Below are 13,934 nucleotides of genomic sequence, written 5' to 3'. Positions count from 1 at the left end.
ATCTTCATTTCAAACAGTATTCCCATTAAAATTTAGTAATGAAATTCAATAGTGCCAAACCTAAATATTCTCTATACTAAATGAAGATCAAAATACTCCTTAAAGCAAGAAAGCAATTGAAGATGCAGGAGGATTTCACCTGTAATCCTAGCTACTAAGGAGCCCTGAGATCTGAGGTTACTGGTGCGCAAGTATGAATGTCCATGACACACACATGTCTTTTCCTTTCCAACAAAAACTGGAATTGGAGCTGTGACTCACTTATTAGTAGACAGACCTTCAGAACAAAAGTTAAGTTCCATGTCAAGGCCCGGATTTCAAACAACAAAATGGCACAACAATGCTGAAATTACTTGTGTGGCTGCGTGAAATTCTCTCCTCACTGGAAACATAAAACTTGGTTTGATTAGTACTGATCAGAATAATTAATTTTACTGTCAATTGGAACAAAGGAAAAGAAAATAACACTATTAGGAAATAGCATCATAAAGTTTGCAAAATGCGATATTTGATTGGTGATCTGGCTCAGAGCTAAAGGCTTTCTCTAGATGGCAAGTTCTGGCTTACATCAACAGCAATACAACTATCAAACAAAACACACGAGTTTTTAGACTTGTGTTTATCATAACATCAATGCCACATATCTTCTCCAGAGGAATAAAATCATCTGAAGCAAGTCCAAGTCATTCAACATGCAAGTTGTACTCCTATTGGTAGCATTGGGCTTTTATCTTAGGGTCTTATGAATACTATGAAATTACTTGCACTCTAGAATGGCCACATTTCCAAACCTTTTTACTTTAAATGTTTTTCAGAAGAGCGCCCCCACCCCTGGCCCTAAATTTGCCAAGGATGCTATATTTCATTATCCTACTTAAGCTTCCCACATTGCTCTAGTCAGTAAAACAACATCCATGACAAGTTTTTTCATCGAGATTTGATCTGAGTAAATGTTCACTTGGTTTTCTCTAAATATAAAACTGATGATCTGTGCCTTCCCTAGTCAGAATTATTGTCATGAACTACTGACCTCATGTCTAAGGTTCAACAGAGAACTGTATAACAGACTTTCTAAAATTTACCAGCTAAGTACTATAGAGAGAAGAGAAAATAACTGTGTGATCTCTTCCAAATTCTTATGACCAAAGTGTATATATCAATATATCTAACACATAATTTGTGGAGGTTAAAGTCTACTAGTTGTGCAAAGACAAATATTTCAATACACAAGGAAAATAAGCTGAAAGTATTCTTGAAAATAGCAATAGTAAAGCAGAGAAGGCAGGAGAATGACCATAGAGATAGCTTTTAATCTGCAAGGGAGGAATACATGTACGGAAGAGAGCTTTCAAAAGGGTGTCTATGGTTAAGTGTGCGTGAATGCAAAAAACTTGGGCAGGAAGTGGCTGAGGACTTTAAAAGAAAAAACCTTGCCTGTATAAGGATATCACACTGAATGTACATAAAAGGAGAGAGTACAGAAGAGTAAGCTCAGATAAATCTTAGTAGCTAGAGCAAGGAAGAAGTTGTTCCTTAACAGCTACAGCACCAATGTTAGAATTAGGACTGCAGTGAAAGAACTACTGAAGTGGTAAGAATCAGAATCTCTTGATAACTGGAGAGGAAGGATAATGAAAATAGTGAAGTTTTTTTTTTAACTCAGCATCATATAGCAGGGACATTGGGAAGAAACTTTCTGTCAAATCTTTAAGTAATGAAGAGGTCTCATGGTGGATCACAGCAACACATCTGGCTATGCAGAAGTGCTTCAAGTGAGTGTTTTCCATGGCATTTTTTAGTGCACACCAAATATTAAAGAAGTACATAATGCTATTACTAAACTACCTTGCCATGTAACTTTACGTTTTAAGCTAAGTAACTGCAAACCAGCACCATGGTGCGGTCTCTGTGTCTCTGAATGTATTATATGATTCACATATATAAGTAGATAATTCTCAATTTACAAACTGCGAATCCTTGAATAATGTTTTTACTCTCACATATCTTTGACTAGTAAATGTTCAAAAAAAGCACTTTGTGGGAAGTTCAGACATGGGACAAACAAATTTGTCAGGAAATACACACTGTGCCCAATTCCTGCTTTCTACTATTAATATTAATTATGCACTGATTGTGAAATTGCTATCCCTTACTGTTTACAAAGTATCTGTTGAGTTCAGGATATCGATATCTATTGGAAATATGATTAATTAGCATTTTCTGCTTTGAACAATACCAACCTAAGGAATGCATTCTAAAATGAAAATTCATTATCATTATTTTAAACAGAATTAGTGCTGCCTTGAGTAAATTGTTTAAGAATTTCAGATATGTTAGTACAAAGTTTGAACGCAATTTTGTAAAACACACAGTACTTTCTGTGCTATATCTGCATAAAGCTTTTTAAGAAATTGCTTGTGCTACCAAAATTTAACAGACCTTGAAGTCATATAGCATTTCCAAGGCTTCTATTTTCTGGCTGTGAACACTCAGACATTGTTGAAAGGACTCTTCTTTCTTCTGATACTGAATCTGTAAGTACGAAAAGAGGGTGATGTAATCACTAGGGAAAAATTAATGGTAACCAACTACAATTCCTTATCAAAGAGTAGTATAAATTAATGTGAATATTTTATTAAATTCTGTGACAAAAATACTTATTTAAATGATTTTCCTTCTCCCATAATATGGAAAGGTCTGTAATGATCCTGCCTCTTTAACAGCATTCATAACACAGATAATAGTCTTTGAGGATAGAAAAATCCACAAATCTAAGGCAGGATGTCTGTGGCTTGTGGATGTAAGCCTAACAACTTATGAGCTTGAAATATGATAATCACAGTGCAAAGGTAGACTGGGAATGAAAGTCCACAAGACTTTTATCTCCAAGGAACAACTACAAAGCCAGAAGTGGAGCTATGGTTTCAAGGGTAGAACAGTACTTTTCATCATTCAGACCCTGAATTAGCATGCAGATCCCGAGATCTAGCACCAGGCCTGGTATGTACACACACACACATACACACACACACACACACGCACACACACACACACACACACACACGAGATGCTAGATTTATTTTTCTGATTGTCCGTCATGATTCTGAACTACCCTGGCCACTTGTTCAGTAGTCACTCAATCTCTTATATAGACACCAAGAACCCCTTTCATTCCTAACAATTACACAGTGCAACTAATACAGTACTAGCAAAGCCTCCTTCAGAATCATATGTAATGCAACATTCAAAATCATTTTGCATATATTTGCCATTTCAACCAGGGACCAATGTGATAAGGAAGGTAATCTTGTCATATCACATTTAATTGGGAAGGAAATAGAGGCACAGTGATAACCAAATTTTTCTGTCATTCTACCATAAACAACTTTGAAATGATAGCATATAGTAGGGCCAGGTATTAAGGACTTGACCACCACATTATACTATTCCTTCATTTTCTTCAACATGAACATATATTCCTAGACTACACTTCTTAGTGCTACATCTCAGTAATGTCTCAGGATGGAGTATTCATTAATGAAGCTCTTTTCAGAAATCCTCACTGTTCTTTCATTAAACACGTAGTCATTAATCACATTATATATCCTGTCCCCATCCCCTCTTTCTAAACAATATGATCTAAATGGGTGTGACCGGATTTCACACTGCAAAGTACTGGAGACGCCCTGAATTCAAATATTTCAGTGTGTATCCCAAAGGTGCAAGACAAATAGATGTTTGAACTAAAGCCTCCCAAGTCTACATTTTCATCTGCACAGTAACAACCATTAACGCTGCTCTCAATTTAAATTCATAGTCTGTACATCATAATCATATGTTAGACTGTTCTTGGGATTTATACTCCACTAGGTTATAGTCTAATGGCTGGCATTTCAATTTACTGCCTCTTTTTCTGCTATAAAGGCAGCACTTGGTCTGAGCTCTGTATTACTCTTAGGTGAGACTCTGACATCATGCTAACTACACAGAAGCAACCAGAATATTCCATCACCTTATTAACCTTATGAATTTCTCCATCTAAATCATGTTCTCAAACTTCCCACCTGAATGTCAGTGTGAAGCCTTGTTAAATGGTGCTAATGGACTAGTAAAGTCGAAATCTAAGCAGGATATCAACAGCCAGAATTTTTCCTTCTTCCTTTAACTTATTCAACTGCATGTCTGACAGTAGTAAAAAAGTCACCATCTCCTGAATATCTTTTCCATAAAGATTCATCCTGTAGAAGATAAACACCATGAGGTTTCATAGCAACAAAGACAAAGTAAAGCACATTCAAGGGTCAGTTGATTTGCAATATTTGTGATCTTATTGGAGGAAGGAAAAAAATTGAACAATCTTACTCAAATAATGTATGTCCTTAAAGGACTGATTGAAAAGTTATCTCATGTGTTTTAGTTCAAATTATCTCACGTGTTTTAGTTCAAGAAAACTCAATAAGAATGGTAATAAAATATTGTAGCAATAAATTTTATTATATATTTTGTCCATAACGAATTTTTTATATTTTGTTCATTTGTATTATTAACATGTTTAATTATTTTTGCATTTTTTACTATACAAGATGTCTGCAGAGAATGATTTTTTTGTTCCCCAACGTGTCCAACAGAATTTTGTACAGTATAAATGATGGTAAAGCCTACTTAATGAATTTATACATTGTCACTATATGTGACTTCTTTTTTAAATCATGGAAATACAATATGCGACAAGTATAATGGTTTGACAACTTCAGTAGAGTAAGGTCATTCATAGAGTGAGAACAAATTTCCTTGTGATACACAAATTTAAGTATTAACTGAAAGATCAAAGAAACTTTGCAGACTTCTCTATCAAATGTAGCTGATTTGAAGATACAGGAAGAAAAGAACAATTTTTTGTACTAAAATCGAGTCATGACTGTCATTTCAGTTATGTGGGGGCAGAGATTGCAGAACCACACTTAAAGGCCTGGGAAGCTATGGATTAGGCATAGGCTATTTCATAAAAGATGAAGGTCATTGGGAAGCATGCTAGTGATCCATATATGCAGCAGATACAATGTTCATAGTCAGAAGGAGGTAGTGGAAAATGTAATAGCTTACCTACAAACCAAGCAATCAAAATTATGGGGTTGCTGCTCAAGCGCATTAAACTGTCTAGCTAAACCAAGTTCTAAGTCTAAACAAAGACAATTCAAAGAGTGGTCTAATATATTGTAATAAAGTTTTTGCACCCATAATTAACTACAATGTTACAAAGTATATGGTTCCAAACCCTTAAAAACTCACCTCAGCTCATGCTGTCCTTTCAGCACATGGTCCCATTTTTTCTGGATGCTTTTGAAAGATGCATTGACTTTCATTTTCAAACTTCTCTTTGTGAGACGCTTCTTCCTAATATCCTCTGCATTGAAAATATATTCACATAGCATCTACTACCAAGGCAGTAGGAGCAAGGAACATCTTTCCAGCTCTATTGTGAAGCACACATAGGCATCATTTTCCAAAATAATTTCCTTCCCCTCATTTATTGAATATCTAATATAGTTGGAAACGTGATTTTGAAGTGTTATTTTTAATATTTTAAATGTACAACATAGCTAAGGAAAAACATATTTGTATTTATCAAAACTTGTAAAGTAGATTATAAGGTCAATCTTTAATTTCTCTATGAAAAACATTTACAAAGGTTATTATTATATTTGAAGATTAAACTCAGGAATTGGGTGCTGTCCCAAGCTCACCCAAGATAGTAGGCTGTGCTCTACCATTTGAACTACAGCTCCAATTCTGACATTTTGCTCATTAAGTAAAGATGATCACCTCCTGGGATTTCTTATCTAAGATGGCATCAAAAACTGGTCTTCAGATCTTAGTGTCCTGAGTAGCTAGTATTAAAGCATGAGCTATACTGTTACATAGCACAAAGCCAGTTTTTTTTTTACAAATACGCACATACAGACAGACTACTGATTTCATTATGTAAAACCCTAAACTAATTTATAAAATTCTCCAAAGGCACAGAGGTAAGTTCATGAGGTAAAACTAGAACCACATACATTTAGGGTATGGATGGGGTTCAACAGTTGGGGCAGAATGACTGAAGGCTGATATTGATCAAGGTACACCATACTCACAATCTGATTTATTGAGTTAAAATTGCATCTTACAATTACTTTAAGAAAACAAAATTAAAAATTAACTTTAAAACAATATTTTAATGTAGTCTGTGATTAATGTAGCTTCAATATAAGTTAAAAGATATTTCAGGACAAAGTCAAGGATAACTAAAAGAAGCAAGTTTGTTCACAAGCCATATGAAATTGATTAACATACATAAATCATAATCTAATTGCCCTCAAAGTCTCTGTTGATAAATTAACATTTAAAACAACTCTTGAAATTTCTATGTATGATTGCAAGTTTAAATTTCAGTTTGACGGGCTTGGCAGCCAGGCCCTTCTGATAGCTGGTTATTTACTATCATTAGAGGACTGGCACCCCTGCCAGCTGATCAGGCAGCCCCTCTCCTTGCCTGGGCCCATAACTCCAGCTGTCCTGAAGGACAGTCAAGGGCACATGACACAGTCATTCCACACAAGCCACACAAGAGGCTTCTTAAAAATACAAATGTTTGCATGTACCGCAGTAGAATCTGACGCACTGGATCCAAGATAAAAACTCCAAGAGTTGTCTATAACCTGAGAAGCTCCCTGGATGAGTCTTTGTACATCAGACTTGAACTACCAGAAAGAATCTTGAATACTAGGTCACCTTCAAATTTAGAGAAACAAAATCGCAGTTTCTTTATAATAAAATGTTCCACTTCCTTGTTAACACTTCAAAAACCTAAAGGAATCTAAGAAGCCTTCTTACTCAAAGACAATCAAATATGAGAAAGGGTATCAATGTTTGTGAAGTAATGTACCTTCTATCTGGTGAATATAATGTAAACCTTCTATTAATTGCAATAAAAATATTTAAAAAAAGAAAAAAATTGGTTTGATTCTGCACCTATAAGACTGAGGTTTGATTTCGGTTCTCTCATATAAATTATAAATGAGCTATAAATATAAATGAACTGTTTTAGAATATTCAAATTGCATTACTATTTCCTCACAAATGGAAAAGAAAGACACAAATACATAAGTGTGTCGAAAAGATACACACTAGGGAGAAGAACCAGATAGGTCATTGCTGCTTGCTATGTGAACAAAATTAGAATAGACAGTATTTTAACAATTTTTCCTAATATTTCTTATGGTAGAATATAAAAGTATCACTTTTACCTCACCATTGGAAGTACCAAGTTCTATACATCAAATATTGTAAGTGGACATTAGAATATCTCCACTGAGTAGTTGCCCACACCAAGATGTCCACGTCTTGTAAAAATTTCAAGATTGAGGTAGGATGATTTAAGATTCTAAAGACAGCTTAAGATAAAACAACAGGCAAGAACATGCTGATGGACGGACAGAAATGATAGATAGAGAAACATATCTACACCGATAAAAGATATAGATATAGATATATAAAGGGAATATTACAATATACCTGAGTGAAAAACACTTCTATATTATCTTATGTATAATAACCAGGGTTTATGTGCAATCCCACAGGCCACAGATAAATGCTTTTGATATACAAATTATTTTTTGCCAGCCTGGTGCTATTCCACTTGAACCACAGCATTGTTTCCTGCTTTTTCTGTGTAGTTTATAGATAGGACTTAAGGGTCTCACACATTCCTACCCTAGCTGGACTCACATCATGATCACACATTTCAGCCTCCTGAATAGCTAGCATTACAGACCATGACCCTGGCTCATGTACCTGGTTTAGTACACATATTATTTAGTTTAAAAACTTTGTTGAGGGCTGAGAGCTTGGCCTAGTGGTAGAGTGCTTTCCTAGTATGCACAAAGCTCCGGGTTGGATTCCTCAGTGCCACATACATAGAAAAAAGCCAGAAGTGGTGCTGAGGCTCAAGTGGTAGAGCTCTCGCCTTGAGAAAGTGCAAGGACAGTGGTCAGGCCCCGGGCTTGCAAAAAAAAAAAAACCAACTTTGTTGATATAAAGCATGCATACCTGAAAACTTCTGAAACATGTTCTGCAATTCAGTCCTGTGGAGAAATCACATGAGTTGTTTTCTTATTTTTTAATTCACTAGAAACACCATTTTTTGTCAGTCATGGGGCTTGAACTCTGGGTCTGGGGGCAGCCCCTGAGCTATTCAGCTAAGGCTAGGACTCTACCACTTGAGCCACAGCACCACTTCTGGTTTCCTGGTGGTTAATTGGAGATAAGAGTCTTATGGACTTTTGTGCCCAAGCTGGCTTTGAACCATGACCCTGAGATCTCAGCCTAGTGCATAACTAGGATTAGATGCATGAGCCACCACCGCCTGGCTTGGAAACACCATTTTTTATTTTCATGAATATTTATGAGAGTGGTTCCCATAGAGGATACCATAGGAACAGAAGTTGACTAGTTTGCAGTATTTTATTAGTAAGCAAAACTCATTTCAAAAAAATTACCTCATTTCTTCTTCTGGTGTTAAGAAAAAACTAAAGTTCCCAGTGCTTTGAATTGCTGGATTACTTGCTGCAGTGAAAGAAGAAAATAAGAAGTTAAGAAATTTCAATTTGAGAGTCATGTTCTGATCAGTCTCCTGGAGGAATATCAATATTATGGAGCATTTTGTAGAGAAAAAATGTCAAAGAGACATGTATAGATGGAATTATTTACATGCATGTAGGACATAATTGAACCAGGACCTAGGAAGAGTTTTTTTTTAACCAGCTTTACACAAGAGAATTGAGATTGAGCCCTGTGTGTCCTACCATACATATGAGACATGTCATAAGGGAGGACTACACAAATGCAGAATGCTGCCTTAAAATTCCTGTCTAGATCCCTGATGGCAACATCGAAATTTACTCCTAAATATGACAAATTCCATGTTCCAGAGAAACAATATGCAGCACTTGGAATGGCTGAGAATCACATAAAATGGTCAAGCCTGAGACGAAAATTGAACATGTATTGAACAGGCAGGTAAGGGTATTAGACAGACCGTGCTCTGGGGAAGGTAGGGTCTTGCATGATAGGACGGCTCATAAACCCAGAACTGACATGACTTGATTTACCTGGAATCTGAGAGGAACAACTTGCCATATACTGAGTTGGCTCAGAGGCTTTGGAATCTTTCTTGTGATGCTTCTTTTGCTTTGGTGCCATGGTTTGGGCTCCCTGTGCTACAGAACTTGAAGCATGAGAACACAAAGATACAATAAACAAACAGGGATAGGGACTCAGATTCATTTACAGCCCGTGTTTAGAACGGGAGATGTCCTAGCTGACATAAAGCTGCAGGAAGCAGGAGTGGGTGGCACCCCTGATCATATCCTGTCCACTTTCTGTATACCATCATCTCCTCTAGGTGTGGCCTGCTCAGCACAGCTCAGCCTCACTGTTCTGTGCTTTCTGGTTCATGTCTTCCGTACCCGGAGGACAAGAACTGGCCCTGCACCTCAGTCACAGCGCCCTGGTGCTGCTGCATCACAGGAAGGCAGCGCCATGACACAGGAAAATCGACCCTGCACCAACTAAGCAGCTCTCAGCCAAGCCCAGGGGCACTAAACACCTCAGGACCGCGGAGCTGTGGACTTGCTCTGACAAGGGGCAGAAACTGAGGGTCCCCTTACATGTCTCCCTTCTGCCCCATAACCCACTCAGAATCTTCCATAACCTGGACCCCCACCCCCTAGGTCGACCGGGACTCGGGTTTCACCTCAGGATCCGTGGCCTTTCAAGGCCGGGTGAGAGCTTCCCAGTTGTCCTCTCAGGGGCGAGGGCTGCCGTTCCACGACCCCACCCGTATCCCCCATTTGCTGGAGCTATGCCATTCCTGCTTCCCCTGAGTCTGTACCTCGTGTAGAGCAGCCTCCTAACTGCCACGGTCCAATTTCTGCCCAGCTCCTCACACCGCGTCACTCACCTCAGCAGCGTCGATGGAACCAGTGATCTCTCGAGCACTGCATGTAGCTCTAAAAGGACAGTTGCACTGCACACTGCATATGGCCCAACTGGCCAAACCGTATTCTTGCTGATTGGCTGGTGCCAGGCACATGCGCATTACAGATAAGGATGTTAAACAGGCCTAAGTTTTGTAGCTCTTTAACCCACTAATACCTGACCATGAATCCCAATCCTGGTATAGACCATCAAAACCTCATCTTATTCACAAAGCACATCTAGACAACCCCTTATATTTTTTTGTTTTCTTCCATCCCCCATTTCACAGGAGTACACTAGCTATCTCTTATTTTGCTTTGGCTTGCAAGGCACCTCCAAACATCATCTTTCACAACAAAAGACACCTGTTCCAACCATTCACACATTCCTTGTGTTCTGTTACAAGTACATTTATATTAGTGTGTATCTGGTCATGCTCAACCTAACATTCTGTCTAACTTATTAGGCCTAGTGTGGCCAGACTTTGGCTTATATGTAACTGTGCAGGCTAAACTGTCGTGTAAATGATGAGCACTCCTCCACATATATGGTTCCTGTATTCTTTGAGAGGAATATTTTGTACAATTAAATAAACAAATGTGTTTCATAAATTCTGCCCAGTTAGGAGGATCAGAACTGAAAACATGATTGCTGTGAACCAACTTACTCTAAGCTTATGAACATGATCAATATCTTCCCTCCAGCTGGAAAATTTTAATAGTAAAAGTGCTGAGGATATGGAAACTGAGAGTGTACAATAACCTTGAACATGATGATTATGTAGAGACGTCAGCAGCCATTGATGAGGCAGTCAGAAGATACTTGGAAGGCAAGATGGCTAGTCCAGGGTCTGGAAAGAGAGTTCTCTGTCTTGTGATTCATTAAGGATGCCTTTCCTCGAACCTCAGAACTCATAGGAATGGCAGAATGACCATAGCCTTCAATGTACAGATGTAATCAATAAGGTGAGGAACTGGGTAGAGGTCTGACTAAGACTTTGATTAGGCCAGACCCAGAGGTGAGAAATTGCATGTCTGAATCATGAACTAATAAAATCTTTCCCTGGCAAATCTACAGCACTTAAGTACTGGAATAAGTGGCCCTCTGGCCAGAAGAGCCTCCAGTGCCCCATGGCAATTCCCTGTGGGTCTAAGAGTCTCCAAGATAAATCAACATGCTCTACAGCTCCCTCACCCTCAACAAATATGATGGCTTGTTACTATGTGATTTCATGTAGAGCTAAAACAAACTAAACATAAGATCTGCCATCTTCTATGAAGACACAGCAGAAAATTCAAACCAATCCTGTATCAAAATCCATACATAGTCTAAAAAGCCTATTGTTGAAGCTATGAGTATGTGGTGAAAGAGAGTAAAGGAAAAGGGGCATTTAGAACAAAGATTCATTCATAGGGAGAATCCTTTCTGTCATCCCAGAGCCAGTGGATACATCAGTTGTAAGGTGCTCTGTTTCTTTTCTTCCAAGTGGGTCATTTTCATGCTTTCCTTGTTCCTTGCTTTTGGCATCTACAAATTAAGATGAGTACCAAAGTAAGTTTCTGACAACGTAACTACATGTCAACTACCCTTTGAATGTCTGATATTAGATTGCAAGGTGGTTTCCAAATTGCCTTTTGAAATCTACTTGTGTTTGTCTTCAATCATTGCTCAGTCTCAGGATGGAGTTATACCCTCCTTTCCTCTGCGTATGTGAGGATGTTCAGGCACAAGATGTGAGGAGTTTCCCATTCTGGATCTTCAACTCCATCATTTCAAAATGATTCCTGGGTAATCTGACAGTGCCTACCTCACCTGGTTGTTCATAGAATCTCAATCTTCAATACACAACATCAGTGGTAGGGGTTGAGGGTGAAGGTACTTGATGGCAGAGCTACACTTCCATTGTGATACCAAAAATTATGAACTGGACTCAATAGTTTGCAGCTGAAAGAACTTTGCCCAAACAAACCCTTTCCCTTTTCTTGTTTGATGAGTCAGCTTTGGCAGCCCTAGAAAGTCTGTGTTCTTCTCAGAGGCTGTAACCTCTTAGATTCTAGATTTTATGCTCATTCATGCCTCACAGCACTCTCTTTAGGCTGCTAACTGTATCCTACAATTTTAGAAATGAGGAAACTCAAGCATACATTTAAATAATTGCATGTGAACACACAACTGAAAAACCATTTAGGTGATATTCCTTTCACATGGACTATAACAAAGGGCCCACAATGGAGGCCACTCCATGCTGTCTTATGGACAATAATCAGGTGCTTTACTTTGGAGTCATGAAACACAATGACAATGCATGTCATCCATATTGTGCATAGAAGTCAGAATTTTAAAGTTCACTCAATAGTGATCTGAAAATCCCTATATAAATTCCTTTTCTCTTCATGTACTGCCTATGGGGACACTGAGGCTTATTTATGTTAAACAGGCGTGATACCTTTTGAGTCACAATCCCAATCCATTGGTTTGTAAATACTTTAGAAATGGTTCCTGTTCTGCATCTGCCTGAACTGATCTAGAACTCTTCATCCTTTTATTTTTGTATCCTCGATAGTTTTGGTTACATGTGAATACAAGCAGTACTCTCAGAGGAGGAACCAAGTTGGAACTCTAGGAGTCACATGAACTGTCAAAATTCCCACTTGTCAAATCACCATTTTCCCTACTATTTCTATTTCCTTATTCAAAGGAACCAGAAAGACAACTAAGTTGCCTCATTTGCATTTGAGGATACTGAGGCTGATCTGGGTGGTACTGCCTGACCACAATCCTTCTTAAGTATAGCATTTCATTCAGGCTTGCTCCTTTGTAGTTTGTTTCAGCCACACAAGGACAGGAACTGCAGGATCTATTAAGTAACTCTTGTATATCATGTTCCTGAAAAATTGTCAGGGAACAACATGAGCTAGAACAATAAGTACCAGGAGGGCTTTGGGATATGATAGTATAGGGGCTATTCTGAGAAGAATGCACCAGACCAAGAGTGAACTCAGGTGGTGTTCAGAGTCTGCGTGGCTGTATTTCTAATGCTTAGATTTTCACCACTGTTTGGAAGCAGCTCTGGGCTTGGTGCTTTCCTAGATGTTGGAACACCATAGGAAAAGTTTTCCTGTAGCTTTTAAGTTGCCAAACTATCAAGCAACTGTGGGTAGATAGCACCCTAATGCTCACACTATCAGAATGTGTACTGTATAATGGAGACTGAGATTACCTTTCCCAACACTGTCATGCAGGTCTTCCTCTTCTACTCTCACATGTGACCTGAGAAATTCAGGTCTCACCAGGTCCACTTCAGCATGACAGAGTACACATAACTCAAATTTTCATTTCTTAAAATATGTGCAAGAAAATTGTGTTGTAGTAAAATCTAATCATTTTCTGTGTCATGAGTTTGTGATAGTGATCACAGCACTTGCCAGATTATCTCTGAAGGATTTGACAGAAAAGTCACAAAGCCACCCACAAAAACATTTAAACAATCAAAATAAATGCCATCAAAACAGAATTCTGTAATACCAAGGCCAAAAAATGAGAACCTTGCACAAAATGAAAAGCAATATTTGGAGACGAATACCCTAGTTTTATTACACTATAACTCTCATAATTCAAATGATGCCACAAAAGATGCCTCCTGTTATGCCAGGAGATAAACATGTGAATCTCATACAATGAATCCTGGATTCATAATGTGCAGGCCATAGTACTAAGCTATTTGGCCACAGCAACTGTGTTTATTTTAAAATTTTTCTGTTTCTCAGAGTCTGTTATCCAAAAGGCACCCTGTTTCTGCAGGAGGTAGTGGTGGCAAGTGGGGAGAAATAGGTGATATCCTGGACCTATAGTTGTCCCATCAACTCTTGTGATCATGACCTAATATAACCCTCTTCTTCTTCCTGCATACCAAC

General features: G+C 38.2%; 1 protein-coding gene across 1 annotated transcript; it reads right to left on the bottom strand.

The window, feature by feature from the left end:
• Positions 1–2,430: 2,430 nt before the first annotated feature.
• LOC150041174 (synaptonemal complex protein 3-like) lies at positions 2,431–9,243 on the bottom strand. Its single transcript, XM_090327143.1, has 6 exons — positions 9,153–9,243; positions 8,541–8,607; positions 8,092–8,126; positions 5,290–5,404; positions 4,139–4,238; positions 2,431–2,532 (listed from the first exon to the last, which is right to left on the bottom strand). Exons 1-6 carry the CDS (start codon positions 9,241–9,243, stop codon positions 2,431–2,433), a joined length of 510 nt encoding a protein of 169 aa, XP_090183269.1.
• Positions 9,244–13,934: the final 4,691 nt, after the last annotated feature.

Source organism: Megascapheus bottae, chromosome X (assembly GCF_031878675.1).
Source record: "Megascapheus bottae isolate mThoBot1 chromosome X, mThoBot2.hap1, whole genome shotgun sequence".
NCBI classification, from domain to species: domain Eukaryota; kingdom Metazoa; phylum Chordata; class Mammalia; order Rodentia; family Geomyidae; genus Megascapheus; species Megascapheus bottae.
Note: the sequence above shows the minus strand (reverse complement) of the source record. Positions and strands in the feature narration are given on the sequence as shown.

Coding starts and splice junctions, on each gene's coding strand:
- LOC150041174 (XM_090327143.1), bottom strand. CDS start 9,243: ATGGCACCAAAGCAAAAGAAGCATCACAAGAAAGATTCCAAAGCCTCT. Junction 8,608..9,152: donor TTGTTCCTCTCAGATTCCAG/GTAAATCAAGTC, acceptor CTTTCACTGCAG/CAAGTAATCCAGCAATTCAA. Junction 4,239..5,289: donor AAAGGACAGCATGAGCTGAG/GTGAGTTTTTAA, acceptor TATCTTCTACAG/GATGAATCTTTATGGAAAAG.